General features: G+C 41.2%; 1 protein-coding gene across 1 annotated transcript; it reads right to left on the reverse strand.

Annotated features, from left to right (window-relative positions):
- Nucleotides 1–145: 145 nt before the first annotated feature.
- On the reverse strand, nucleotides 146–27,705 carry LOC311082054 (tripartite motif-containing protein 16-like protein; the record flags this gene model as incomplete). The annotated part of the gene is made up of 7 exons (XM_084112798.1): nucleotides 146–1,318; nucleotides 1,555–1,602; nucleotides 1,972–2,131; nucleotides 8,563–8,796; nucleotides 8,884–8,979; nucleotides 13,153–13,386; nucleotides 27,325–27,705. The coding sequence occupies 7 exons, from the start codon at nucleotides 27,703–27,705 to the stop codon at nucleotides 786–788; spliced, it is 1,686 nt and encodes a 561-aa protein (XP_083968924.1). The 3' UTR covers nucleotides 146–785.

Raw genomic sequence — 27,705 nt, forward strand, 5'->3', positions numbered from 1 at the left:
CTTTTTTTTATTTTTATGTGACCTGCTGGGTTAGGTGTAGTTCGGCAGGGTTTGGTGGGCAGTGTCTGGGCCTTAAGTAATGACGCAACGTTGGGGAGGAGAAAGATGCTAAAGTATCTTCCACTTGAGGCATCAACAACAGCTGTCAAATCAAGTCACCTTTATTTATATAGCGCTTTTTACAATGCAGATGTTTCAAAGCAGCTTTACAGTGATAACAGGAAAATAATGCATTTTTTTTTGTTTTGGCTGTACAGCAGATCTAGAAGAAAATAGTGTCAGTACAGGTTAAGAAAGTTCAGTGATGGTTAATTATTGTTATAAAAAAGTTATTAATTTAGTTTATTTATATAGCCGTGAAAAAAAACATGATGTCATCGTCCAGCTCAGTTCAGTTCTCATATAATGGTGTCAATTAAGGCAGACAAAATAATATTGTTGAACATTAAGTGTCCTCAACTAAGCAAGCCAAAGGCGACAATGGCAAGGAACCAAAACTCCATCAGGTGACAGAATGGAGAAAAAAACCCCGAGAGAAACCAGACTCAGTCGGGAGGCCAGTTCTCCTCTGGCCAACGAGCGAACAGTGTATGATTATGATTCAGGCAGCTTTACAGGTCAGAAGTCAGATTGGATCGGAACATTCAAAATATTTATCCGGTTCCATCTATCCAGCTTTTTCCAGCTGTTCCAGCAGTTCCAGCAAAGAAACTCGAAATTCTAGATAAAACAGCTTTTTACACAATCTTGTTACCTCGGTATGGTATGGAGTCTCTTCTGATTCATCAACACAGCTTCACTGATCCATAATAAAGCCTAAACCCCGGATAGAGCATGTGAGTGAATGTGGTCTGGACTGTGTGGATGAGGCTCATTGTTTCTCTGTCGACACTGTAGAAGGACAGAGTTCCTGCACTGTGATCCACATACACTCCTATTCTACTGCTGATGGACTTTACAGGGAGTTCAGTCTCTATGCTATTGTGTATGAATGAGTATCTGGATGGAGTGCAGAACAAACTCCAGGACTGATCATTATATCCAAACACACTCTCATCACCCAATCCCTTCCTGATGATGCTCTTATATGACACTGATAAATACACAGCACCAAACACACTCCTGCTCCACTCAATCTCCCAGTAACTGCGTCCATACACATTCTCTCTACACAACACCTGAGCATTATACACATCAAATCTGTCTGGATGATCAGGATACGGCTGCTCTGTGAGAGTGTTAGTAATCACTCTGTTTCCCTCAGACAGATGGAGGCGTTTATTCACTGTGTTCAGATCCAGAGTGAGCTGTTGAGAATCTGATGGAGAGAAAACATATCAGAATCAGGAATTATGAATCTGATCTTTTAATGTAGCTGAACTCTTCATGTTCAATAAATCAGCAGTGTCTCAGTGCAGTTTACAAGATATCCTGAGCAAATCATAATTTACATGATCAACTCTAAAACTTTTCTGTCATGTTTTCTTTCAACTTCTACAGGAAGAACATGAACACACTCAATGAGTTTTTCTGCTTGTGTTCTTAGTGACTTACATTGTAGGAAGTCGTTCCTGGTCTTGGGAACAATGTTGGTGAAAGTGACTGTGGAAATCAACAGACATAAAGAGTGTGAATGTCATGTCAAGAGAAAAATATCTCTACATCTGTTCCTAAGACATTTCTAATATGATCTTCTACAGGATATGAGATGATGGAGGATCATTTCTGAGAGCAGAATCTCCTGAGGTATAAACGTTGCATACACAAAATGGGCATAGAAAACGGTGAGGAAACGGGGTGGAGATGCATGTATGCACAATCTTTCACTGACTGGGTTTTATAAAGGGAATTCTGCTCAGATTCGGGTGTATGTATGGTTTTATAAATTTGAAAACTTTTTTGTGTACTCATAATCTGCCCCTTTAGGATGAAATGTACACAATGTTTTATACATGAGCCCCTGAACTTTACCTCTGTTAGAGATCTTCTTCAGCTCCTCTTTGCAGAAATTCTCCAGTTTGTCTCTCAGCTGACGGACAGATTCTCTCACGCCATCAAAAGAGGAGAGAGAACTGAAGGGATTGTCATTTACGTCTGTTAATTCAGGAGGAGCTGAGAGAGACTGGAAACTCTACAGAAAACAGAAATCAATGCTCATCACCTCCACACTTCATCAATAACCTTCACTACAGTCATATTTGTGCGGCTCTTGTTGATCTTTAGTAATTCTCCTCAATCCAGCACTTTCACTGCATCAGCTTAATATTTCTGGATGATCAAACATCTACCAATAACATAAATTTAACAGGTTAAGTGAATCAATGGGGTTGATATTGGTGGGAGGGCAGTTGTGTCCTAATGGTAAGAGAGTATGACTTGTAACCCAAAGGTCGCAGGTTTGAGTCTCAGTACTGGCAGGAAATATAGGTGGGGGAAGTGAATGAATGGCACCCTCTTCCACCCTCATGACCCACAACTGAGGTGCCTTTGAGCCTTTAACGTAACCCCCTGTTCTCTGTAATCTCTGTTCCCAGTGTGTGTTCACGTTTAAAACTGAAAACAGAAAACTTTTAATGCATTCTGCCCATTTATTTACACGACAACAGCGTTTTGGTGGCCTGAGAATGCAAACTTTGAAATACACTCACCTAAAGGATTATTAGGAACACCATACTAATACTGTGTTTGACCCCCTTTCGCCTTCAGAACTGCCTTAATTCTACGTGGCACTGATTCAACAAGGTGCTGAAAGCATTCTTTAGAAATGTTGGCCCATATTGATAGGATAGCATCTTGCAGTTGATGGAGATTTGTGGGATGCACATCCAGGGCACGAAGCTCCCGTTCCACCACATCCCAAAGATGCTCTATTGGGTTGAGATCTGGTGACTGTGGGGGCCATTTTAGTACAGTGAACTCATTGTCATGTTCAAGAAACCAATTTGAAATGATTCGAGCTTTGTGACATGGTGCATTATCCTGCTGGAAGTAGCCATCAGAGGATGGGTACATGGTGGTCATAAAGGGATGGACATGGTCAGAAACAATGCTCAGGTAGGCCGTGGCATTTAAACGATGCTCAATTGGCACTAAGGGGCCTAAAGTGTGCTAAGAAAACATCCCCTACACCATTACACCACCACCACCAGCCTGCACAGTGGTAACAAGGATCCATGTTCTCATTCTGTTTACGCCAAATTCTGACTCAAATTCTGAGTGGTACCCGGTGGGGTCTTCTGCTGTTGTAGCCCATCCGCCTCAAGGTTGTGCGTGTTGTGGCTTCACAAATGCTTTGCTGCATACCTCGGTTGTAACGAGTAGTTATTTCAGTCAAAGTTGCTCTTCTATCAGCTTGAATCAGTCGGCCCATTCTCCTCTGACCTCTAGCATCAACAAGGCATTTTCGCCCACAGGACTGCCGCATACTGGATGTTTTTCCCTTTTCACACCATTCTTTGTAAACCCTAGAAATGGTTGTGAGTAGATTGTGAAATACTCAGACCGGCCTGTCTGGCACCAACAACCATGCCACGCTCAAAATTGCTTAAATCACCTTTCTTTCCCATTCTGACATTCAGTTTGGAGTTCAGGAGATTGTCTTGACCAGGACCACATCCCTAAATGCATTGAAGCAACTGCCATGTGATTGGTTGATTAGATAATTGCATTAATGAGAAATTGAACAGGTGTTCCTAATAATCCTTTAGGTGACTGTAGGTTTCAAGGTGCAAGTTTATAAACATTTATAACATTTATAAACATGTTAGTATATAGTATATAATTTTTTGTATATAACTTATCATTTTTGAATGTAGTCATGTTTTGTGAATGATTAGTTCATCATTACCTAATAACTTATAAATGACTTATAATTGAACATTACTATAAAGTGTTACCCATTATCCTAATCAAATGCATCAATCACCATCTTAGCTGTATTTTATCATGTAAATTGAAATTATAGAATTGAACGGCAATGTTTCACAGTGTGGTCAAATAAGTAGAGGAGATGAGGATCTAATTGTAGCATATGACACAGGAACTAAACACAGGGACAGAAACCAAATTACTTTTTGTTTACAGATTCCACGGCTCCACCTCTGACCTCCGAGTCCATGAAAGCGGCGTAAACAATAAATACACCAAAACGGTGTGAGGACTCTCAGGCAAACAGTGGCACCGGCGGTGGAGGAGCTAACCATTGAGGAGCCATTGAGCCAACGGCAGAGCCAACTAAGGGAGGTACCAGAGTGGAGCCTCTGCATTGGGCTCAGGCAGAAACAGGGGACCGACTGAGGCGGAGCTGGGAGAGGTGTAAACCTAGATGGAGCTAAAGTATGAAGACCCAGATCAACACTACTGATCTGGAGGGCCAAGGCGGAGCCACAGGCTCGCGGGACTGAGGTGGAACCGGGGGCTTGGAAGACCAAGACAAATCCGGTGGAAGCAAGGACAAAGGAGGAACCAGAGGGAAGCAGGAGCCCTGTGGAGCCAAAGGGGTGGAGGGCTGAGGCGCAGCCGGAGGTCTGGAAATCCATGGTGAAACCAGGGTAACGCCTGACCAAGGCAGAGCCAGAGGGAAGAGCATCTGGTGGCATATGAGGGATGACAAACCACAGTGGAGCTGAAGGAGCATGGAGCATCAAGAAGATGGATGTAGCCAGTGGAATGGGAGTAGCCGAGGTGCTGGATGGAACCTTCAAGGACGACGGGGCTTTAGATGCCCTCCATGATTGGAACGCAGGAGCTTGGAGGCTGGATAGAATGAGCAGAGACGAAGGAGCCAGGAGGCTGGGTGGGACCAGCAGACAATAGAGGGCCAGGGAACTTTTTGGAACCAGAGAGTCCATTAGGGTGTGGTGGGGCAGGCGGAGAAGGAAAGACCTCAAGGGTGGGAGCATGGGTAGGAGTCCATTCCAGGATGTGTAGGTCAATGAGTGCTAGCTCCGGGACCACCGGATATTCCAAATATTTGCAGAATGTCCCTTGAGGGCCATCCCCAAGCAGGCACTTCCTTGTCTGCTCTTTGAGACTGGCGTGATATTCGGACATGTGAAAAAGAAAGTACATCTTCTTTGAATTCTATGGTTTTAAGTATCAGGAAATCATCTGGTCTTTAGCAGGTCTTAAAATGAGATAAATACAACCGCAGATGAACAACAACACATGACATAATACACCATGTCTTTATTTATTTAACAAAAATAAAGCCAAAATGGAGAAGCCATGTGTGACAAACTAAGTACATCCTTACATCTACACGACAGCCATCAGCACTGATCCTCAACAATCTCTTGTCTCCATATGCATGTGATGACTCCGATCTTCAACCAGATGGAACTGGATAATATTCTGAATGTTCCAATCCAATCTGACTTCTGCCTGAATCATAATCATACACTTTTCATTCGTTCGTTGGCCAGAGAAGAACTGGCTCCCTGACTGAACCTGGTTTCTCCCAAGGTTTTTTCTCCATTCTGTCACCTGATGGAGTTTTGGTTCCTTGCCACTGTCTGCTTTTTCACCTTTCTTTGCCTTTATCGCCATTGGCTTTTGGCTTGCTTAGTTGGGGACATTTAATTTAATATTCAACAATATTATTAATCTGCCTGCATTGACACCATTATATGAGAACTGAACTGAGCTGGACGATGACATCACTGTTTTCTCCAAAGTGGCTATATATATAAATGAACTAAATTATTATTATTATTATTTTTTTTTACAACAAAATGAATCATCACCAATTAACCATTTTAAAACAAACTGAAGTCTATCATTCTAAAGTGAGGAGTGGAAAAGTGGAAAACTTTCAAAACAGTTGCCAACTTCCCAGGAGAGGGAGTCCCAGCAGATTCACCCCAAGGTCAGACCGTGCAATACTCAGAGAATAAAAAAAAGAACTACACCTCAGACCCTACAAGTCTCAGTTAAAGGGATAGTTCACCCAAAAATAAAAATTATCCCATGATTTACTCACCCTGAAGCTATCCTAGGTGTATATGACATTCTTCTTTCAGATGAATACAATTGGAGTTATATAAAAAAACTGTCCTGGCTCTTCCAAGCCTTATAATGGGAGTCAAATGGGAGACATTTATTTATATAACTCCGATTATATTCGCCTGAAAGAAGAATTTCATACACCTAGGATGGCTTCAGGGTGAGTACATCATGGGCTAATTTTAATTTTTGGGTGAACTATCCCTTTAACATGTTAAATGTTAAAGTTCATGACTGGAAAATTAGAAAAAGACTGGACAAGTACGGCATGTTTGAAAGGGTTGCCAGGAGAAAGCCTTTTCTCTCTAAACAGAACATGGCAGCATGGCTTTGGTTTGCAAAGTTGCATCTGAACAAACCACAAGACTTCTGGACTGTCAAGACTGTCCTTTGGACAGATGAGACCAAAGTGGAGATGTTTGGCCATAAAAACCAAACACAGCATATCAGCACAAACACCTCATACCAAAAGTCAAGCACGGTGGGGGAGGGATGGTGATTTCGGCCTTGTTTTGCAGCTAAAGGGATCTGGCCACCATGCAGTCACTGAGTCGACCATGAACTACTCCGTCCACCTTCATCCGTCCGATGGCTAAAACTTAAATTTGGTCATGCAACAGGACAATGATCCCAAGGCACCAACAAATCTACAACAGAATGGCTGAAAAAGAAAAGAATCAAGGTGTTGCAGTGGCCCAGTCAAAGTCCAGACCTCAACCCAATTGAAATGCTGTGGCGGGGCCTTCAGAGAGCTGTGAATAAACAAATGCCCACAGACCTCAATGAACTGAAGTAATGTTGTAAAGAAGAGTGGACACAAATTCCTCCACAAGCATTAGAGAGACTGATAAAGTCATACAGAAAACAATTAGTTATTGCCGCTAAAGATGCTTCTACAATCTATTGAATAATGTGTGTACATAGTTTTTCCACACATGGCTTCTCTATTTTGGCTTTATTTTTGATACATAAATAACAACACAGTGTAATATGTAATGTCTTGTATTCACCTAATTTTAAGACCTGCTAAGGACCAGAAGATTTTTATCATGTCCTGATACGTAAAACCATGGATTTCAAAGAAAAATCTTTTTCAAATTACTGTAAGGTGCACATGGAGTCATCTGGGTAGTGCACTATGCAATCTAGAGTAAGATACTCATCAGTGTGAAGGGAGTGGATTGGAATCCACTGCTGCTTCAATGTATATGTAATGAGTGATTATAATCAAGGTATTAATCAATACTTTTCCTTCTAAATATCACACGAGTTGAATGACTTCTCTGGAGATTTTACTTTGTTATAGAAGTTACCAGTGTGATTACTGAAATGTTCTTTTCATGTATTCTTTAATGTCTGTATTTGATATTTGAATGCAGTAACATTGCTTACCTATTTATCCCAGCTTCCAGAAATGAAATAGGGACTGGTTTTGTGTTTGAGAAAGGTCTTCAACATGTTAAAACACATAGGGGTCATTGAAGTCTATAGTTTAAGGGACCATTTGTCAGTTAAAGCCTATATTTTCCATTTAGACTAAAGTGTCCTATCCTGAGAGAAAGAACTTGTTATCTTGATGTTTTGAGACGAGACTCATGTTTATAGTTAGAGCCTGGCCAAATCCAACCTTGGAAAAGATGTGTGTCGGTGTGTGTGTTAGTCTTCTTGGTTACAGGTTAAGGAACCACTGGCATTGTTGGAGATTGACTGAGTTGTTGTTCTGGACAAGCTGGCGCCCAGCAAACCCAAATCTGCGACCTGGAAGGTCACGACGTGCCTAACTTCAGGGTCCGAGTGTCAGTGGCATAATCTATGGAGATATGCTTCTGTCTATCTGTATATGTGTGAAAAATTACTATGTTTATGAATTTCTTAGCCAATCAGAATCATTCAACCTGTAAGCAATGACGTAGCTTAGACCTTGGAAATGGTATAACTGCTGTGATCTTTGTAACTGTAAGCGGGGCGGCCTACGAACTCCTGTGTGAGTCTTGAAGCTGACTTCTGCTGATGAAATTGCAAACTATCTTCAGTAAAACTTTTCTTCAATTTTTTATAATTCGGTCCTAAACTGTTTACCCCCAACAAGTGCGATCTTCAAAAAAACAGTCTAACAATTATAAAAATGCAAGTTCACCTTTAAGTTCACCTGAACCAACTTTGGTGAACATTACTCAAAATTGGTACAATCAAAATCACTGGTTTCATCATGATGTAAGGAACCAGGAGGAAACATTTGGTTAGGAAAAAAGTTTAAATGTTAGGGAATTTCTGACCTGTTCGTGGCACTAGTGGAGTTTGGCAGCTAAATATATCTCCTAGAAGAAAAAGCTCAGAAAATTGTTTCCTAAGAGATTTCCAGAGCTGAAATGCATTCACAAGTGCAGTCTATTTTAAAGCAAGATGATCAGATGTGAATCTACCTTATAATTATATAACACAACAAACTGAATTCCTGACAACACTTCAGTCAACAGCTCATTCTGCTCTAATGAAATGTTTCTCTGTGAGTCTCTTGCTCAAGTCCACTATGGCCCTGTTCTTCTAGATCTCTGTTACCTGCAGGAAATGTATGTGATCCTGTGTGTGTGAAAGCTGCTCCAGCTCAGCGTCTCTCCTCCTCAGATCATTGATCTCCTGCTCCAGTCGCTCCAGTCGTCCTTCAGCTCGACTCACTGCAGTCTTTTCCTGATCACTGATCCGCTGTGTCGCCTCAGAGCGGCTTCTCTCAATGGAGCGGATGAGCTCAGTGAAGATCCTCTCACTGTCCTCCACTGCTGTCTGTGCAGAGCGCTGTTAGGACACACATCACAATCACACAGTGAGCTTCAGTGAGTCCTGACTGAGACTTCTCAAACTTCTCTTCTTCTCCAGACTCACCTTATGAGACGCCACAGCCTCTCTCAGCTGCTGAAGATCTTTCTCTCTCTGCTGGATCCTCTGCTGGAACGACCTCTGCGTCTCCTTCAGCTGCTTCTGCACCACAAATCAATAACAGAGATGTCAGTTTATACTGCTGTCACTATATCATCATGTGAAGAGTTGGATCTAGTAAAAGTAGTATTAATAACCAATGGCTGTAGGTTCAAACTCCGGAAGGAATGACGGGTCATTTTCCAGCATTGTACATGAATTTGCATGAAACATAAGGCCTGTTTCACACTAAAAGCATAAGTATCATAAAAGTGAAACTGACACAGATGTAAAGCTTCACACTGACAGTGTTTCTGCTGCGTAACAGAAATGTGGCTCTATAGGACAAAAAATGTATAACTGATCTCTACATTGAGTATTTCTGTTAATAACGGCCATCAATTATAAAATGTTGATTGGGAATCATTCGTTTTAAGTAACATGAAGACTGGCATCATATTTCCATCAAAAAACTGATTAGTCTACACAGAACAAAAGCCAAAGCTTGAAAGAGAAGCTCTAAACAACTGAGTTCAAATGGACCGAGTCAGAAAAAAACACAATTCACATTTATTAGTATTGCACTTTTCACAATACTTAGCATTACACAATACAAATCAGATTTACTGAGCAGAAAGTGTTTTTGTCTGTCACTGCATTTAACTTGCGTTATTCCTGACAGTCTGTAAACAATAGGTGAATATTTTCCATTATTTTATGTTGCTTCATCAAAGCCTGTTTTACAAAAGTTTGTGTTGACAAATATGTTTATGGTGAATTTCATTTCACTGTTCAGTGAATTTTCTAAGTCATTTTCTGTTAAAGGGATGGTTCGGAGTAAATTCAACCTCGGGTCCTTTGCACCATGACCACGAGCCAAACACCCCCCAGAAGCCTTTTTTCTCTTGGTCGAACATTATTAAAGTTAGAGTTGATTTAGAGATATCAGCCGGATGGGTTAGTGCAGGCGCTAACGGATCCACGTTTGTATCCCGTAAATTACCGCACTAATAATGCCCAGAATGGAACCAAACGTCTACAGTAGTACAAATAGGTTCTGAACTCATAAAACGAGGCATTGGAAAGTTTGTAAGTACATCAGGAGTTTAGTTAAATAACACTTGCCTGATGGCTTGTGCTACCGCTTACCCGGACGTCGAGGTCACTTCCATGATTTGGGAAAAGCACGTAAAAGTCCTTTACAAAACTCACAAGTGTAAGGGAAAATCTAGTGAATTTATTTAGTTTTTTCCGAAGTGTTGACAACTTAGTGTTAACTAATAATTGTTATAAACTGGTACTACCAACAAAATATTAGTGCATTCCTGGAACATGGGCGTCGTTACACTACATCCTTATGCATCGCTTTCTGCCAGGGCTTTTACGTGCTTTTCCCAAATTACGGAAGTGACCTCAACGTCCAGGTTAGCGGTAGCATGAGCCGTCAGGCAAGTGTTATTTAAATAAACTCCTGATGTACTTGCAAACTTTCCAATGCCTCGTTTTATGAGTTCAGTATATAATATAACTAGAAGTCTGTAAAGTAGTAGAAGAGACTCGCCACCTGTGATAACACTTTGATCAGAACACAATAGCAAGGACAGAATAAATCCTGTCTACTGAAATATTCCTTCATCTTATTGATTTTTGAAGGCAGCATAGATGTATCCTTCACTGCCTATAATATCCCACAATCCTGTGCAATCCGTGACAGTTGAGCTGAAAAAAAAAAAAGATTAAAGGAGGCATCTAAAAGTTGTGATTGGTGGTCCGTTTGTGAGTAAATATGTATTGCTAATTAGTTCAAATGAATATTGTAGTGATTAAATATTCACTTATTTATCACCAAAGCTCTCTCTATTTTCTTGTAGATCATTAAATAGCCTCAGAAGTCTGTCTGAAATCAGTTTCGTGAGATGACTTCTTGCACAAATGCTGTCTGCAATGTAGGGCAGTGAGGCAATAAGTCTGTAAGCTGCCTAAGCTTGTGTCATGGCGGCGATGGAAGACAAATTCAGTAAATCTGCAGAGAATCTTGATGCTACTGCTTCAAATGTTCAGGACAAGTTCGCAGCTGGGGAGTTGGAAACCCATGTGTCTGACACAGAAGATAAGGTCGAACTCAGTGGATTCTAGACTGGCCATGTACATAATGAAAGTTGATGAGCTGACTCGAAAAATCAGAGTAGATGGGACAAGATCATTATCACTAACTTACCTGAGGACTTGACCAGCAGCCGGTGGAGTTTTTCAACTACCACAGTTTTTTGATCTGGAGTGTCAAGGTAGAGGTAGCAGGAGCTGTTTGAGAGTCGCCGATTGAATATTCAACAGGATCTCTTGCATGTGGTTTGCCAGAAGTGTCGCATATTAAATCACATCTGCAGCGCTCTTTCACAGTGACAACAGTTCATTTATATAGTGGCTTTCCCAAGCTAAATGCTTTAAATACCCATATGGAAAAGGTTTGCTAAAAGCACCTGTGATTCTTATATGTTCCAACAGAATATTGTAAGGGACATATATGCTGCAAAAACCACATATATGAATTGCATAATATTAATGTATTTTTAATCATATTATGTCATATATATCCTGTCACATGCCTGTCCTGTCTTGTGCTGCACATGGGTGTTTGTTATGTTGGGCCATGTACTCGTGTCTATTGTCTAGCCCCTCCCAGCTTGTTATTTAATTATTGGTTAATTTATCCCACCTGTTAGTCTCATTACCCTCCTTTGTTTGTTCCCCTATTTAGCTTCCTTGTGTTTGTAGTCCTGTGCTGGTTCGTTGTCTGAGTTACCTGTTCCTGGTGTTCCTTCCCGCTGGCTATTTGTGTCTTGAGTTTTGTACCTTATCTGTTAGTGTGGAATAAATCTCCTCTGCATTTGAATCCTCGTCTCTCGTTCACTCTCCCGTGACAGAACGAACCAGCCAATATGTGGGTTCAGCGGTGTGGGATTTTTCCTCAGGGAGAGGAGAAGGGATCTTCAATCTCCTTATTGGAATACTTCGCCAGATGTGCTCAAAGGACTTGGGAGGAGGAGAGGACCATGGCTGATGACAATCAGCGGAAAGGAGAGCCTTCACCGCTGATCCCGAAATGGAGGAGGAGGAGAAAGACTTCCTCCATGCCTGTTCCGGTGGTCCCGACTCTGGTGGTCCCGAGTCCGGTGATCCCAGTTCCGGTGGTCCCAGTTCCGGTGGTCCCGAAACACAGGAGGAGGAGAAAGGCTCCCTCCGTAACTGTTCCGGTGGTCCCGAATCCAGTGGTCCCAGTTCCGGTGGTCCCAGTTCCGGTGGTCCCAGCTCCGGTGGTCCCGAAACACAGGAGGGGGAGAAAGGCTCCCTCTGTAACTGTTCCGGTGGTCCCAGTTCCGGTGGTCCCAGTTCCGGTGGTGCCTGTTGAACCTGTGTCTTCGGACAAGATGGCCGCCGCCGAGCCTGTTCACGTCATGCCTGCCGAGCCTGTGTCTTCGGACAAGATGGCCGCCGCCGAGCCTGTGTCTTCGGACAAGATGGCCGCCGCCGAGCCTGTGTCTTCGGACAAGATGGCCGCCGCCGAGCCTGTTCACGTCACGCCTGCCGAGCCTGTGTCCCCTGAAGAGATGGTCACTGGAACATTGTTTGATTATTTTTCAACGCTACTTAAGATCCTAGAGACACCCAGGAATGTTCACGTCACGTCTGCCGAGCCTATGTCTTCGGACAAGATGGCCGCCGCCGAGCCTGTTCACATCACGTCTCCTGAGCCGGTGGTGCCTGAGCCGGTGGTGCCAGTTCCAGTGCCAGTTCCGGTGGTGCCAGTTCCGGTGGTGCCAGTTCCAGTGCCAGTTCCGGTGGTGCCAGTTCCAGTGCCAGTTCCGGTGGTCCCAGTTCCAGTGCCTGAGTCGGTGGTCCCAGTTCCAGTGCCTGAGCCGGTGGTGCCAGTTCCAGTGCCTGAGTCGGTGGTGCCAGCTCCAGTGCCAGTTCCGGTGGTGCCAGCTCCAGTGCCAGTTCCGGTGGTGCCAGTTCCAGTGCCTGAGCCGGTGTTGCCAGCTCCAGCGCCAGTTCCGGTGGTGCCAGCTCCAGTGCCTGAGCCGGTGGTGCCAGTTCCAGTGCCAGTTCCGGTGGTGCCAGTTCCAGTGCCAGTTCCGGTGGTGCCACTTCCAGTGCCTGAGTCGGTGGTCCCAGTTCCAGTGCCTGAGCCGGTGGTCCCAGTTCCAGTGCCTGAGCCGGTGGTGCCAGTTCCAGTGCCTGAGTCGGTGGTGCCAGCTCTAGTGCCATTTCTGGTGGTGCCAGCTCCAGCGCCAGTTCCGGTGGTGCCAGCTCCAGCGCCAGTTCCGGTGGTGCCAGCTCCAGCGCCAGTTCCGGTGGTGCCAGCTCCAGCGCCAGTTCCGGTGGTGCCAGCTCCAGCGCCAGTTCCGGTGGTGCCAGCTCCAGCGCCAGTTCCGGTGGTGCCAGCTCCAGCGCCAGTTCCGGTGGTGCCAGCTCCAGTGCCTGAGTCGGTGGTGCCAGCTCCAGTGCCTGAACCGGTGGTGTCTGTTTCTGAGCCTGAGCCGGTGGTGTCTGTTCCTGGGCCGGTGGTATCTGTTCCTGAGCCGGTGGTGTCTGTTCCCGAGCCGGAGCCAGTGTCTGTTCCTGTTTCTGAGCCTGAGCCAGTGTCTGTTCCTGAGCCTGAGCCGGTGGTGTCTGTTCCCGAGCCGGAGCCAGTGTCTGTTCCTGTTTCTGAGCCTGAGCCAGTGTCTGTTTCTGACCCTGAGCCGGTGGTGTCTGTTCCTGTTCCTGAGCCGGTGGTGTCTGTTCCTATTCCTGTTCCTGAGCCAGTGCTGTCTGTTCCTGTTCCTGAGCCGGTGGTGTCTGTTCCTGAACCGGTGTCTGTTCCTGTGCCGTGGCCGCCCGAGGGGTCGTCTCCGCCGTGGCCGCCCGAGGGGTCGTCTCCGCCGTGGCCGCCCGAGGGGTCGTCTCCGCCCTGGCCGCCCGAGGGAAAGTCTCCGCCCTGGCCGCCCGAGGGAAAGTCTCCGCCCTGGCCGCCCGAGGGAAAGTCTCCGCCCTGGCCGCCCGAGGGAAAGTCTCCGCCCTGGCCGCCCGAGGGAAAGTCTCCGCCCTGGCCGCCCAAAGGAAAGTCTCCGCCCTGGCCGCCCGATGAACTGCCCGCTCCGCCCTGGCCGCCTGAAGGAAAGTCTCCACCCTGGCCGTTTGCACAGCCTGCCCCGTCCTGGCCTCCCGAACCCTGTGGACCACTCTGGTATCCCAGACATTTTGTGAGCCTGTCCCGCCCTGGTCTGTCCCTCCCGTCCCGCCCTGGTCTGTCCCTCCCGTCCCGCCCTGGTCTTATGGAGCGTCTGGTAGCCGCTCCGTAGGGAGGGGGTAATGTCACATGCCTGTCCTGTCTTGTGCTGCACATGGGTGTTTGTTATGTTGGGCCATGTACTCGTGTCTATTGTCTAGCCCCTCCCAGCTTGTTATTTAATTATTGGTTAATTTATCCCACCTGTTAGTCTCATTACCCTCCTTTGTTTGTTCCCCTATTTAGCTTCCTTGTGTTTGTAGTCCTGTGCTGGTTCGTTGTCTGAGTTACCTGTTCCTGGTGTTCCTTCCCGCTGGCTATTTGTGTCTTGAGTTTTGTACCTTATCTGTTAGTGTGGAATAAATCTCCTCTGCATTTGAATCCTCGTCTCTCGTTCACTCTCCCGTGACATATCCTACATACAACTAAAGCCATATAGATTTTCATGATGTAAACACATAGGAAAATAATGCTAATTTAATATGAATGTCCAGCATGGACGTGTATAAAACAGTGCAGTTTACCAATCAGGATAAGGCTGTACTTCACTCATGCTTGATCTTATCTTGTCCTAAGTCGAGCCCTATGCCTGTAGTCAATCATGGTTATATACTGTATAATCAGCCTTAGATGAAACACAACATTTAAACTACACACACAAGCACACATTTTAATTACAAAATTATTTATTAGAGTGTATTCTACAAGATACAGTTGCACATTTCACATATCAATAGTTTTCATTTTAAATCCTGCATCACCAGATTTCATTTTCATTTGTGACAATTTCTCTAAACTTTATCACAGTACTACTATGGTATACAACAGTCCTATTCTTAACCTACAACTTAATAAAATCTCTGAACTATCATTTACTTGATAGTTTGAGTTGAACATACTGAAATAATTGACTAAAAATCCAACAATTAATTTTGTATGAAATTTACAGTTATATTTAAGTTTGAAGTTTTTCACTAAAATAATTTTGTATTTGACTAACCAATTATTTATATAAAATACACTTAGCTAATATATTTGTGAAATTTCCATCACAATATTTGAGAATGGAGAATTAAACTGATCTGTTTCAAGAACCACAAATGTTACTAAAATCAATATTATTAATATTTAACACACATAAGAAATTGATTAAGTTTACTCAATTAAAACAACGCACCCCTCCCCCACCCTCTGACGTGACGACATCTCAGCGGTTGAGAGCAGTGGCGGTTCTACATTGAATTACACCCTGGGCGAGACCCCCTTCAAGCGCCCCCCCCAATCCCCCCCCAATGCGAAAGAACATACAGAGACACAATGTGACTCACCTAAGTTAAACGAGTGTCCCGCCTGTGTTTTCGCGTGATTGTAACGCCTTGCATAAAAAAACACACGACTATATTCCTAAAGGTAATGAATATAACTAATTTGGATGATAAAATGTCCTCAGAACTGTGCACTGTTTGTTTATTGGCAGGTTATGGAGTCAGTCGCGTCGCAGCATCTTTCGGCTGTGAGTGAAACGCAGGACGGTGGTGTAAAGTTAGAGGTTCCCCCGCAGAGGCGAGTCCATCTCCGGCACGAGAACCAGCGCTGATACAGTGGATACTGGATAACAGACCGGTTGATTACACTTTAATTACTTGAATGTTTAGGCCTAAATCAGGGCTCGACATTAAGGCTTGTCCGCTTGTCGGGGACAAGTGGATTTTTTTTGTAGGACAAGTGGAAGAGAAAATTAGTTGTCCCACTGGACAAGTTAAATTTCAAATAAAATAAAATGCCATGTTACTTCACGTTATGTGCCACTCATTACGTCTATTTTACAGATTAAACACATTTTTTTCCCCACAATCCGTCGAACCAGCGTCCAACTCAGAATGCTTTGATTGGCCAATCAGGAGTCGGTCCAAGTTTAAACATTTTTACCTGCCTCAAAGAACAGTGGTGGAGACTGAAGTGGAGAGTGATGTTTCTTCAGGCTCAGCTCGGCCAAAGCGCCAGGAAAAGCTCCAAAAACAAGTCACCTTACACCAACAGCACCATACGAATTAAAACGGGAATGAAAATTTGTAACCAAATGGAAAGATGAATTCGACTGGGTTATTTATGAAGACGGAGTAATGTTCTGTGACGTCTGTCGGGGGCAGCCCAACCTGGCTGACAAGTAAGTGACATTAGCTAGCTAGCGTCGGCAGCCGTGTACTGTAAACAAGCATTAACAGCATTTGTATTGGTGAAATGTACATAGTTAAATATTAGCTAATGTTCAGATGTAAAGTTGCTACACGTTTAAAGTATCCCTTGGTAAATCAGCCTCTGGCGGGTAGAAAGTGACAAGATCCATTGTTATGTCTACAAAATTATTTTAGATATAGTTTACAGTAAGTCTAGCTAACTTGCAAATACTGAGGATACCTACTGAATTTAAGTTAGCCAATGTCATTAGCAATGCAAGCTAACGTTACTTTGTTAGCTGTATATAAAATTTCACTGGGTCTTGCAGTTTGATTTACTGAAATTATTATGAAAGGTTATGTTCTACTAGGCATTTGCCTACTTTAGCAAGTCACAGTATTTCCAAGTCCTGATAATGTACGTACTGTAACTGAGATGACGCAGTAAATAATTCCTCTTTCAAGTAATGAAACCCCTGTTCAAGTGTTGAGCATTAAATTAACTGCTCGGTCTGTATGTAACCTTATATTTTCCTATCTTTTCAGATGAGAGATTTCACCGGAGTTTGGTGACACTCCTGAAAATGTACTTGGTCCTGCCAGTCAGCACAGCTGTGTGTGAGAGAGGGTTCTCAACCATGAAACGGATCAAGCCCGACTGGAGGACCAGCCTCAGATCAGTCCAGCTTCATAGGCTGCTATTTCTGTCAGTAGAGGGCTCAAAGTTGCAAGACTTTGATGCTGGATTGGTGGTGGAGAGGTGGTGGACCTGCAGCCAAAGGCAGCGTCGCCCAGGATTTAACCCCTGGGAATCAAGCCGTCGGTCCGAAGATACAGAGGATGAATAGTGTTCCAGTTATGTTGCCGATATGACTTACCCACCTGGACAGACACACAGTCCATACTGAAGCCTGCATAAAGATCAGATAGTTTTATTTTTTACACCAAGAGTCACCACTACCTCTGGTGATACACTGCACACCAAAGTATTACTTTGTATTATGGAGTCTGGAGATCCTTATTTCTTGTTGAAGGGGAACTCTATTCTTGGGACACGTTTCTTTCTACTGTTTCAACTGAATTGTATTAATATTGATAGTGTTTGGATGCTTTCAACGGTTTGTTCGAATTCTGCATTAGCAAAACACAAAAAAAAGATAAAATTATAAATCTTTACCCGGACAAGTGACTTTTGTGCATGGACAAGTGAAACATAAATGTACTTGTCTAAAGGACAAGTGCCTCAAAAAGTTAATGTCAAGCCCTGTAAATGTTTAATTTTTACTTCTAAAGCGTTTGCAGACATTCTGTTTGTAGGCAATATTGTATACGTGTTAAAATAGTATAAAATATGCTGTATTGCTGTAGGCTACGCATCGATAATAAAGGCCAATGTCATGTAGTTATACTGGTGGTTGTATGGAATATTTTACATATTATAACAAATGTTTAGAGAAATAAAAGTTGTACAAATACAACTTCTTTGTATTATTATACAAAGGTTTAGAGGAAATAAAAAAGTTAATATTACTCGTAAGTAGTGATTAAGATATAGCATGTGTCAAAATTATTTATGACCCTATGATTTATCCACCCACGACCCTGCACCTTTGACCCTGGGTCACCCTCTGACCCTTTCATGACCGGTGGATATTTGGAATACCTCTGTTGATTTATGTCCCATGGTATGCTCTAGGGTCTAATGTGTCTGTTTGATCAGTTTGAAGATTTAGACTATTGTCTGATATCAGGTTGGGTCTGTGTGCCACACGCAGGCATCGCCCCCCTCCCACCCTCCGACCCTCCCACCCTCCGCACTGCAGCACAGGGGGCTGGGGACTGTGGAAGTGAGAAACAGAGACAAAATTTCATTTTCTAATAATGAAATTAAGGATAAATTTAACAGAACATATCATGAGGATGAATCTCACACACACACACACACACACACACAGAGTAATTACCTTTACCACTCTACAGATAAAGCGTTTTCGGGAAATTCGTTTCACGTATCTACCCCGAAGTAACAAAATAAAATAAAATTCTGTATCAAAATTTATAAGGAAACACCAGTACTTTGTTTAGGCTTGGCTTGTAGGGAATTACAAACCTGCGCACAGATATTCAAACGCACGCACATACCGTAAAACTTAAAATAATAGCCGAGTCCCAAATAGACGCCTGTCTCTTTTAAACGCCCGGTGTGACGACAGGTTTGGGTAAATAAACGCCGGTCTCAAATAGAGGCCTGGTCTGTTTTTTTGTTTCGGTTTGTATTTAATCTTCTAAAACCTGTCAGATCATCTTTTTAAGCCAGTTATATGGTGCAGATTGCGCACGCAAGAGAGCTGTGCGCTCGGGAGCTGTTAGTGCAAGCAAGGCGGAGAGGGAGGAGTGGACGGGAGCGACGAGGAGGAATTCGCCAATGAACTTGTAGTTGAGGTGTATCGCGGTGAAGATGATAGTAATGAATGTTTTTTTTATGCTGCCAATAATCTCGCACACAAGACGAGAAGCGCCACGCTGCGTCAATGACAACTCGAGGTATTATGATTTTATCTATTCATTCAGTTAACGGACACTCTGAGGTAAAGTGTTCAGACTGCAGACTTAGCAACGATTGTATTTAATTGTACAGTACAATCATTACATAGTAAAGTGTACAGACATTATATTAACTCCATAATGTCCTTAAACATAAAAATATTGCTGGCCATAAACTGAGCAAGTGCGCGACCGGTGTGTGATAACGTTACCTCGAGTTGTCCTAGACGTGACACGACGCAATATAATGTAATTCTTACATTAACTGATTTGTTAAACACATTCGAATTATAAATAAAACGTAATATAATGTGGTAAACTCTTACTGTCATGCTTTCTGTCTGTCCACCTAAATTATATGGATATGCTACACTCAATGAACAACATCAACACTGAATTAAAGGCCTGTCTCTTATAGACGCCTGTCTCAAATACAAGCCAGTGCAGTTCGGCGATTTGGGAAAATAAAAGCCCGGGCTATTATTTGAAGTTTTACGGTAACTATAGAACCAATTCTTAATGCGCATGTGAACGCCATCAGCGTTTCTCACAGGTTCGTGTTTAAAGTCTGTGTAGAGAGAATGGTGTCGTGTTAGCGGCCCCTAATTTAATAACAAATGATCGTTGCGACGGAAGCAAATCAATCATAACTGACTTTAGCTGGAAAATAAATTTATTAAAGAACCGCTATAAAGCCAAAACAATCTCTGTTACCTTAAATTATACGCTTATCTCGTTAAAGCTGCTTTGAAACAATCTACATTGTTAAAAGCACTATATAAATGAAGATGACTTGACTATGCATAATTTATAGTTATTACTATAGTAACTACATGTAACGTGTAACAAGGACACTATAAAATAAAGGACTACCGAAAATTTAACAGCAATTAAGAGAAGAGACTAAATGAGAAGGAAGAGAAGAGGCAAGACAAATGAGAGAAAAGAAAAGATAAGCTAAGCTAACAAATGAGACAAAATGAGAAGAAATGAAACAAGAAAGTATGAAATGAGAAAAGATTAAATGAGAAGAAAATATATGTGCCAAGAAGAGTTGAAAATGAGGAGAGAGTGAGAGGGAAGCTGAAGTCACAGTCACACACACACACACACACACACACACACACACACACACACACACACACACTTCACGATCAGAGCCTTACAGGTTGTAACACCTCCCTTAATTTAAGATGATACATCTGAGGGGTTGAACAGAATTCGACTGGTACTGATAATAAAACCACTTCAACAAACAAATACTCTTCCATTTTATTTTATTCCCAAGTGCACAACAGATAATCAACATAAACAACCGAGCAGTCTTTGTCTTAGAGCATAGAAGAGAGTCAATAATAAATTAAACTTATCATGATGGATCAGAGTTAGATGAATAGGACGATGATGGGGATGAGATGATTAAGATCCAAATGGTTATTTGAGGACGATGCAATGTTATAACCCAGTAACGTTAAGCCAAACGAGTGTGAAATGTAGATAGGCAGCCCTTTAGATCCGTAGCATCAAACCCACGTTGTTTATGGAAGAACGAGTGGTAAATAGGGATCAAATAAGGAGGGATCAAATTTTATTTAATGAACAAATAAAACACAAACATGTAAGGCTTTTATTTGTACACATAACATTGAAATTATGGATTGTGTTGTGGTTGCTTCATCTGCCAGAGCTTCTAACACAGGCTTCTGGCTGCTTTATTTTAAATAAGCACCAGACGGCGCTGTTCTCGACACTCTCGAAGCTTTGAATCTTTTCCCGGAACAGTCAGGGGAAAGCCTCAGTGATTCATGAGGCTTCATTTCCCCATCCCTACCAAATATCCAAAATGTCCAAAAAGTCCTTTCTATAAAAGAAAGCAAATAATTCACATTAGCCTTTGTAATTTCCAATACATCACATAACATATATTAGACAGTACACTCACGTCTGAGCATAAACTCAGGTAGTCATGAGTTCAACCGCAGGGTTTCCCTCTACCAAAACAAACTGACTTGCCCATCTGTGATCGGGCTTATATCTGGTATTCTATTAACTCTAGCGCCCTCAAGCGGCTGCTAGTGGTAACACATGTTAGCCCCTATGCATCATTCTCAAGAAAACAATGAAAAACATCATACAAAACCAAGTAACGTTTTATACTGTTACAGGTAATGTGAAAATGAATTGTGTCAGTGTTTGATAGTGTATCAACAAAAGTTTTTAAATATTTTTTTAAAACAATGTTGATCTTATTTAATAGTTTTTTTTTATTTTTTAATTAGTTAATAGTGATGAGTAAATGGCTCAATGCGGTTTGATTTATTTTCAGATGGTTTACTTTGAAATATAGGAAGACTTTAATAAATAGTATACTTTTCACTATTGGATTCAATTAACCAAAAAATGAACCTAAAATTACATGACAGATCATGTAATAGCCATAAATTGATCAACAAACAGAGAGAAAACAGTAAATCTTTACATTTTTGATGGTTTACATTTTTGGCTAGTTGATAAAGTTTTTTTTTCTCCACAAGTTAGAAAGATAATCAGGCTGTTGTGCATTAAAACCAGTGCGAATATATATTCTATTCTAATTAAATCAACATAAGGTGATATATGAAACACAACATTTTGTAAAAGTAAAATATAGTATAAAATATACTTTAAATATTTTAAAGTAGAGACCAGCATGTTTATGGGGGTTTCCATTGACATAATGATTTTGTACTGTAACTGTATATCCTGTCCCGGACACCTAAACACACCCCTCACAGAAAACTGTCTGCGTTTTTTACATGTTCAAAAAATATAAATAAATATAATTTATAAGCTGTTTTGCTCATGTGACAAATTTTGCTTTATAATGATTATAAATAAAATATATAACTCAGTGAATAATAACAAATGTTACAAAAACTGATTTAAACAGTTTTAGTTATAAAAATAAGTTGGTTAAAAATAAATAAATACATATAAAAACACCTTACATTTTCAGAGCGCTGAAGTAGTAGTTCTTTATGCAATGATAAAACTAAAAAAACAATCCAAATAGTGTAAGTTGTCATAAGCAAGACACTCCCAGATCCTCCAGTGAAGAACCACAGTGTGAACTGAAGCGTCAGGTGCTCACAGAGACGGAGGAGTTACAGACCAGACGAGCCTCGGGACACAATGACACAGTAAAGCTAGTCTGCACTCCAGAGGTTTATTCACACTAAATTCATTTAAAAGCATAATCTTAAAAGTTTAAATTAGATATTTTAAAAGTAAAAGACTGTTTAAATCAAATCTTTCAAGTTTTATTAAAATCGTATCTTCTATTTATATATTCAGGATATACAGTTACAGTACAAAATCATTATGTCAATGGAAACCCCCATAAACATGCTGGTCTCAACCCCCCCACTGCTGTGACTCACACCATTTAGTCTCTAAAACAAACTTTTTAAATTGGCCGTAACATTTTGGGGGGATTCGAAAAGGCCCTGTTTGTCACACTCCGTTTGTGAATTTACTTTGCTTTGTTTTGCAAATATATTGAAATAGTTTACAACCACAGGGCATCCAAAGAATGCAGAATGCATTCATTTCATTTAAAGCATATTTTATATTATATTTTACTCAGCCGTTTGAAAATGCGCCTTTATGTTGATTTAATTAGAATAGAATATATATTCGCACTGTTTTAATGCACAACAGCCTGATTATCTTTCTAACTTATGGAGAAAAACAAAACTTTATCAACTAGCCATGTCACGACCCGGCCTAGAACTCAGGTCTCTGGTGTAAGAGCTAGGTGGTAATCCCACTGAGCCACCAGAAAGCAGGGGTAAGATTCAATCGAAACACAGGATACGAGGTCTCAGGTAAGAAGGTTTAATAAACAAAAGATGATGTCAAAAATTCCAACAAAGGTTCTTCTCAATATGGAGGTATAAAACAAAAGGAAGAAAACCAAAACAAAACAACAACTCCACGAGGGGAGAAAAATAAACAGATGCAAGAGAACTTCTTTAAATAACTTAAACAAACAAACAAACAAACAAACAAACAAAATCTTACTATTTCACAGGGTCTCAAAAAATCCTAAGAAACCTAGGGCGCCAGGCAGACATCTCATGCAAAGACCAAGTAACAAAGCAGAACCAATACAGAGCTTAAATACACAAGGGGAAACAAAGTGCAGGTGAAGATGATTACACAAACGAGAGACCACAGGAGAGTGACATGACATCTAGTGGCAGAACTAAGGAAACAGCAGTCCCAAATGCTGACAAGCCAAAAATATAAACCATCAAAAATGTAGATATTTAATGTTTTCTTTGTGTTTGTTGATCAATTTATGGCTATTATGGGATCTGTCATGTAATTTTAGGTTAATTTTTTGGTTCATTTAATCCACGTGTTGCACACAGACCCAACCTGATATCAGACAATAGTCTAAAAATTGATCAAACAGACATATTAGACCCTAGAGCACATGTGTCAAACTCCAGTCCTGCAGAGTTTATCTCCAACCAGCTCCAAAAACACCTGCCTGGAAGTTTCTAGTAATCCTGAAGACCTTGATTAGCTGGATCAGGTGTGTTTAATTAGGGTTGAAGCTAAACTCTGCAGGGTTGTGGCCCTCCAGGAACTGAGTTTGACACCCCTGCCCTAAAGCATACATTGGGACATAAATCAACAGAGGTATTCCAAATATCCACTGGTCATAAACAGGTCATATTGGCCCCAGAGGATGACCCCAGGGTCAAAGGTGCAAGGTCGCGGGTGGGTATAGACATGCTATATCTTAATCACTACTCTCATATATAAAAAGAGTTAATATTACTCATAAATATTGTTTTTAAATGTTTTCCCCCAATTATTTCTACTCAATTTTATTTGTTAATGTACCAAATGCAGTTACTCAGATCTACTTAATTTTTTTACTTACATTTACTCAGTTAATACAGTGTATGTAATTGATTTCACTGCTTTAAATTTTAATCAAAATTTTAGGTGTAAAAATGTTTCACCAACAAATTTTAGTAAATCATATTAAAAGTTTTTAGAGTGCATCACCACCAGAGTTCATGTCACATATACAAAAACATATTCCAGCCAATTTTCAACATTTTAATCACTGTTCTAGAAACATGTTTGACTCAACTTTTTCATTTGCAATAATATGTTATGATTTGTTCACAAACAACAGGCCCAGACAGTTCACAATTAATGTAAATACACGGTCTTATGTCATTGCTTTTCAACTGCTCTTTCAAATCCTGTAGGAAAATGAACAGTCTTCATAAAGGTCAGTGATACTCTGACAGTAATCCTCGAACCGGCTTCTGCACTGTACAATTTAAAAATCTGCCAACTGCATAGAAGTGAATCAGATGTTGGTCATCAAAACATGAAATCTGTATGAAACACACAAACAAATGACACAAAATGTGTAAAAATTCTATATGACTTTAATTTGACTAGCATATGATTCAATATAAGAACTTTAAATGATTTGTCTATGAATATCAGTTATTTTCTACTAATACCATACACATTTGCATACTTTTGTCATGTAAAGCCCATATAAAAGTTTTTACGGTATTCATATATAACGGAAAAATCCCCTACAAGTTGTATGTGTGCTATTTAGTATGAAATGGGCCATAATCGGTATAGGACATGTATTGGCCTTACATGAAACACAGAAGGTAATTCTGGCCGATTTAAGTAAAGAAGATATGTGGTTGCTGAGCATGAACTATGCAGGTTTTTTTCTTATGGGTAGTATTACAAAACAATTCAAAGACAATGAGTAATCCAAGGCAAACACAAAATATATAATTTCGCAGCACATTACATAGTACAAACATGTAATGTGATAACATAACTTAACATAAACAAGATGACCAAGTGCCACTTTGAGAACAATTACATGTATCGCTTAAAGACAAATAACATAGAGAGAACAGAAAACAAGTTTTGAGTAGAGATTTAAATTCCCAAGATTGATGTGATGCAGTGAAGAGATTGGAGAAGTGAGTTCCCGATCTACACTGAAGTCGAGACGCTAAAATATGAATGCATGTGTCAGTGTTTTGGCGTCCCTAAGGCTGATGAAGGGGAGAAGTTTAGCAATGCATTGAAGGTGATAGAATGCAGTCTTAGTTAAAATAGTTAACATTTTATTTAAAACTTAGTTAAAAGTTGTTTATTTTCCTTCTGCTTTTCTAAATTTTCTGCTTCCAACTGCCTCAGGTTTAATTATTATTATTAATTATTTATTACAGACCTGTAAAGACCACCCATTGGCCCATCGACAGAAATCCAACGGCCTGGGCGAAGGGATACTGCGTGTATGTCTTTTCAGCGCTCCAGTGAAGTTCACTTAATTTATTGGAATTTAGTTTCGATATTACTTTAGCTCTGCGCTTAATCTGACTCCAATTTCAAATGATAATCAAATTTAGATTGTGTTTCTTATTAGAAAACAATCATAAATATTGATTATGAATTAATTTAGATCTTTGGTTATTCTGAGTCAAGTCAAGTCATCTTCATTTATATAGCGCTTTTAACAATGTAGATTGTTTCAAAGCAGCTTTACATAGATAAACGGATAATTTATAGTAACAGAGATTGTTTTGGCTTTATAGCGGTTCTTTAGTAAAGTTATTTTACAGCTAAGGTTAGTTATGATTGATTCGCTTCCGTTGCAACAATCATTTGTTATTAAATTAGGGGCCACTAAGACGACACCATTCTCTCTACACAGACTTTAAACGCGAACCTGTGAGAAACACTGATGACGTTCACATGCGCATTAAGAATTGGTTCTATAGTTATGTGCGTTTGAATATATGTACGCAGGTAGGGGTGGGCGATATCTCGATATTTACGATATATCGAGATATTTTTTTAAACTCGATATGGATTTTGACATATCGTATATATCGATATATTGTTTATATTTAATTCTGATTTCGCCACTTTGCTTGTTTGCCTTCTCTGTGCTGTGCTCGCCCCCACCCTCCTCCGCCTGCTTGCTTTTGAGTATCCCATACTTTCAATTATTAATTCATTAAGGGACCCGATGCCGCACAGAGTCACACGCCCCGGGTTTACGTGGATCTCACGGACACAGCCTCGCCAGTCTGATCTTGGTCAGAGGGTGCAGGGTTTGCTAATACCTCTTAAGTCGGTTGCCTACTGCTGACTCATACAAAAAAAGTGTAGTTTATTTAGCCACTTCCGTACAACTTACCAAGTCAGCGATAGACAGAAATCAAAAGGTCTTCAGATGACGTGCCTACTGCTCCGTTCATATGCACCTTTAGTTTGACCTATCCTGGACACAAAGCTGCGGTAGCACCATCCTCCTCATAGTCTACTAAAATAATGATTTCAGAAAACTTCAGAATAAATCAAGATGTAATCAAGATTACACAAGTAAATGATTAAAAGCCAGTTCAGAAATAATAAATACATGACATCAATTACTCAAAGATGACTCTAAAATGAAGCATTCCTGACAAAGACACACAGTGGTGTGTGAGTGTTTTCTATATCAGATATCTTGAAGATACATCACCCAAAGAGGAGAACAGGTCTTTTCTTTCAGATCTTTCTCATTATACCAATGACTGCAATGAAATTAATACCATTTTACCAATCGCACTGAGACATTTAAAATGATACCAAACATGAAAAGGAAAAACAATAGATTCACAAGATACCTCATATGTGATATATAGATGTGGCAGGATGGGTGATTTGTTTTGCTTTTGTCATTATTTGCATTCCAGCCTATTATCTGTGCCCTCTGGGCTATAAAAGAAGTAGCACATGTGCTGCCTGTTACGCGTCACTTTTTGTGAACTGCGTCGTTAACGCGCTTCCATTATCACTTCCTGGGAACCGTATGCGATCACCCGAGCCGGCAAGGAGAATATATTGCTAGTTGTTTGTAGGTCTTGAAGTGTATTCATTACAGAGAAGTGCGTTCTGTCTAATGTACACTTTAGAGACGCTGATCTGTGTTGGAGAGCGTGCTTTTGTCCCCCGCTGTACAAGATTGGTACTGTGTTATTGCTGTTTGCACAAACTGGATGTGGACCCTGGAGTCGGCAGGGAGAAGTTGTTGATCTCTCGCTAATCGTTCTTAGTTGTATGAAGTGCGCGTTCTTGAAGCGCTGGTCTGTGTTTGAGAGCGTGGTCTAATCTATTTCCTCTCTCAGCTTTGAGAACCTGATGCAGTGACTGGGTTGCTGTTTCTCTGCTCTGTTCCTTGCCAGAGAAAGCTACGGTTTCACTGTCTCTTGATAAAGCATTGACTAATTTTCTCGACAATCGGTAGGTATTAGTTTTATGCAGGGCCGGTTCTAGACATTTGGAGGCCGTAGGCAAAATGTGGAGGCCCCCCTGCCACACCCTCCTCCCCTCCACCCCTTTTTTTGAAGCAAACTCATCAATAACTACTTCATAAGAAATCTGCTGTGTGAGCTCTCTGTTAATGCTGATTAAAGCAAGTCCACTAAGCCGTTCCTGAGTCATTGTGGAGCGCAGGTAATTTTTTACAAGCTTCAGTTTTGAGAAGCTTCTCTCGGCAGCTGCTATGGTTACTGGCAGGGTAACCTGCAGTTGCTTCTGGTGAAGAAATTTCAGAGGCTCCAGGGCTGTGTTTTTTGATGGTAATGGTGGAAGGTTGAAGATTTCTTCAGTCATTTCAATTCCAGAGATATCTGCATGTCCTTCCTTGCTGAGTGCCTTCTCAATGTCTTCACAGTGTTTCTTCACTGTAACTCTTGACAT

This window comes from Abramis brama (assembly GCF_963993115.1).
Source record: "Abramis brama genome assembly, chromosome: 4".
NCBI lineage: Eukaryota > Metazoa > Chordata > Actinopteri > Cypriniformes > Leuciscidae > Abramis > Abramis brama.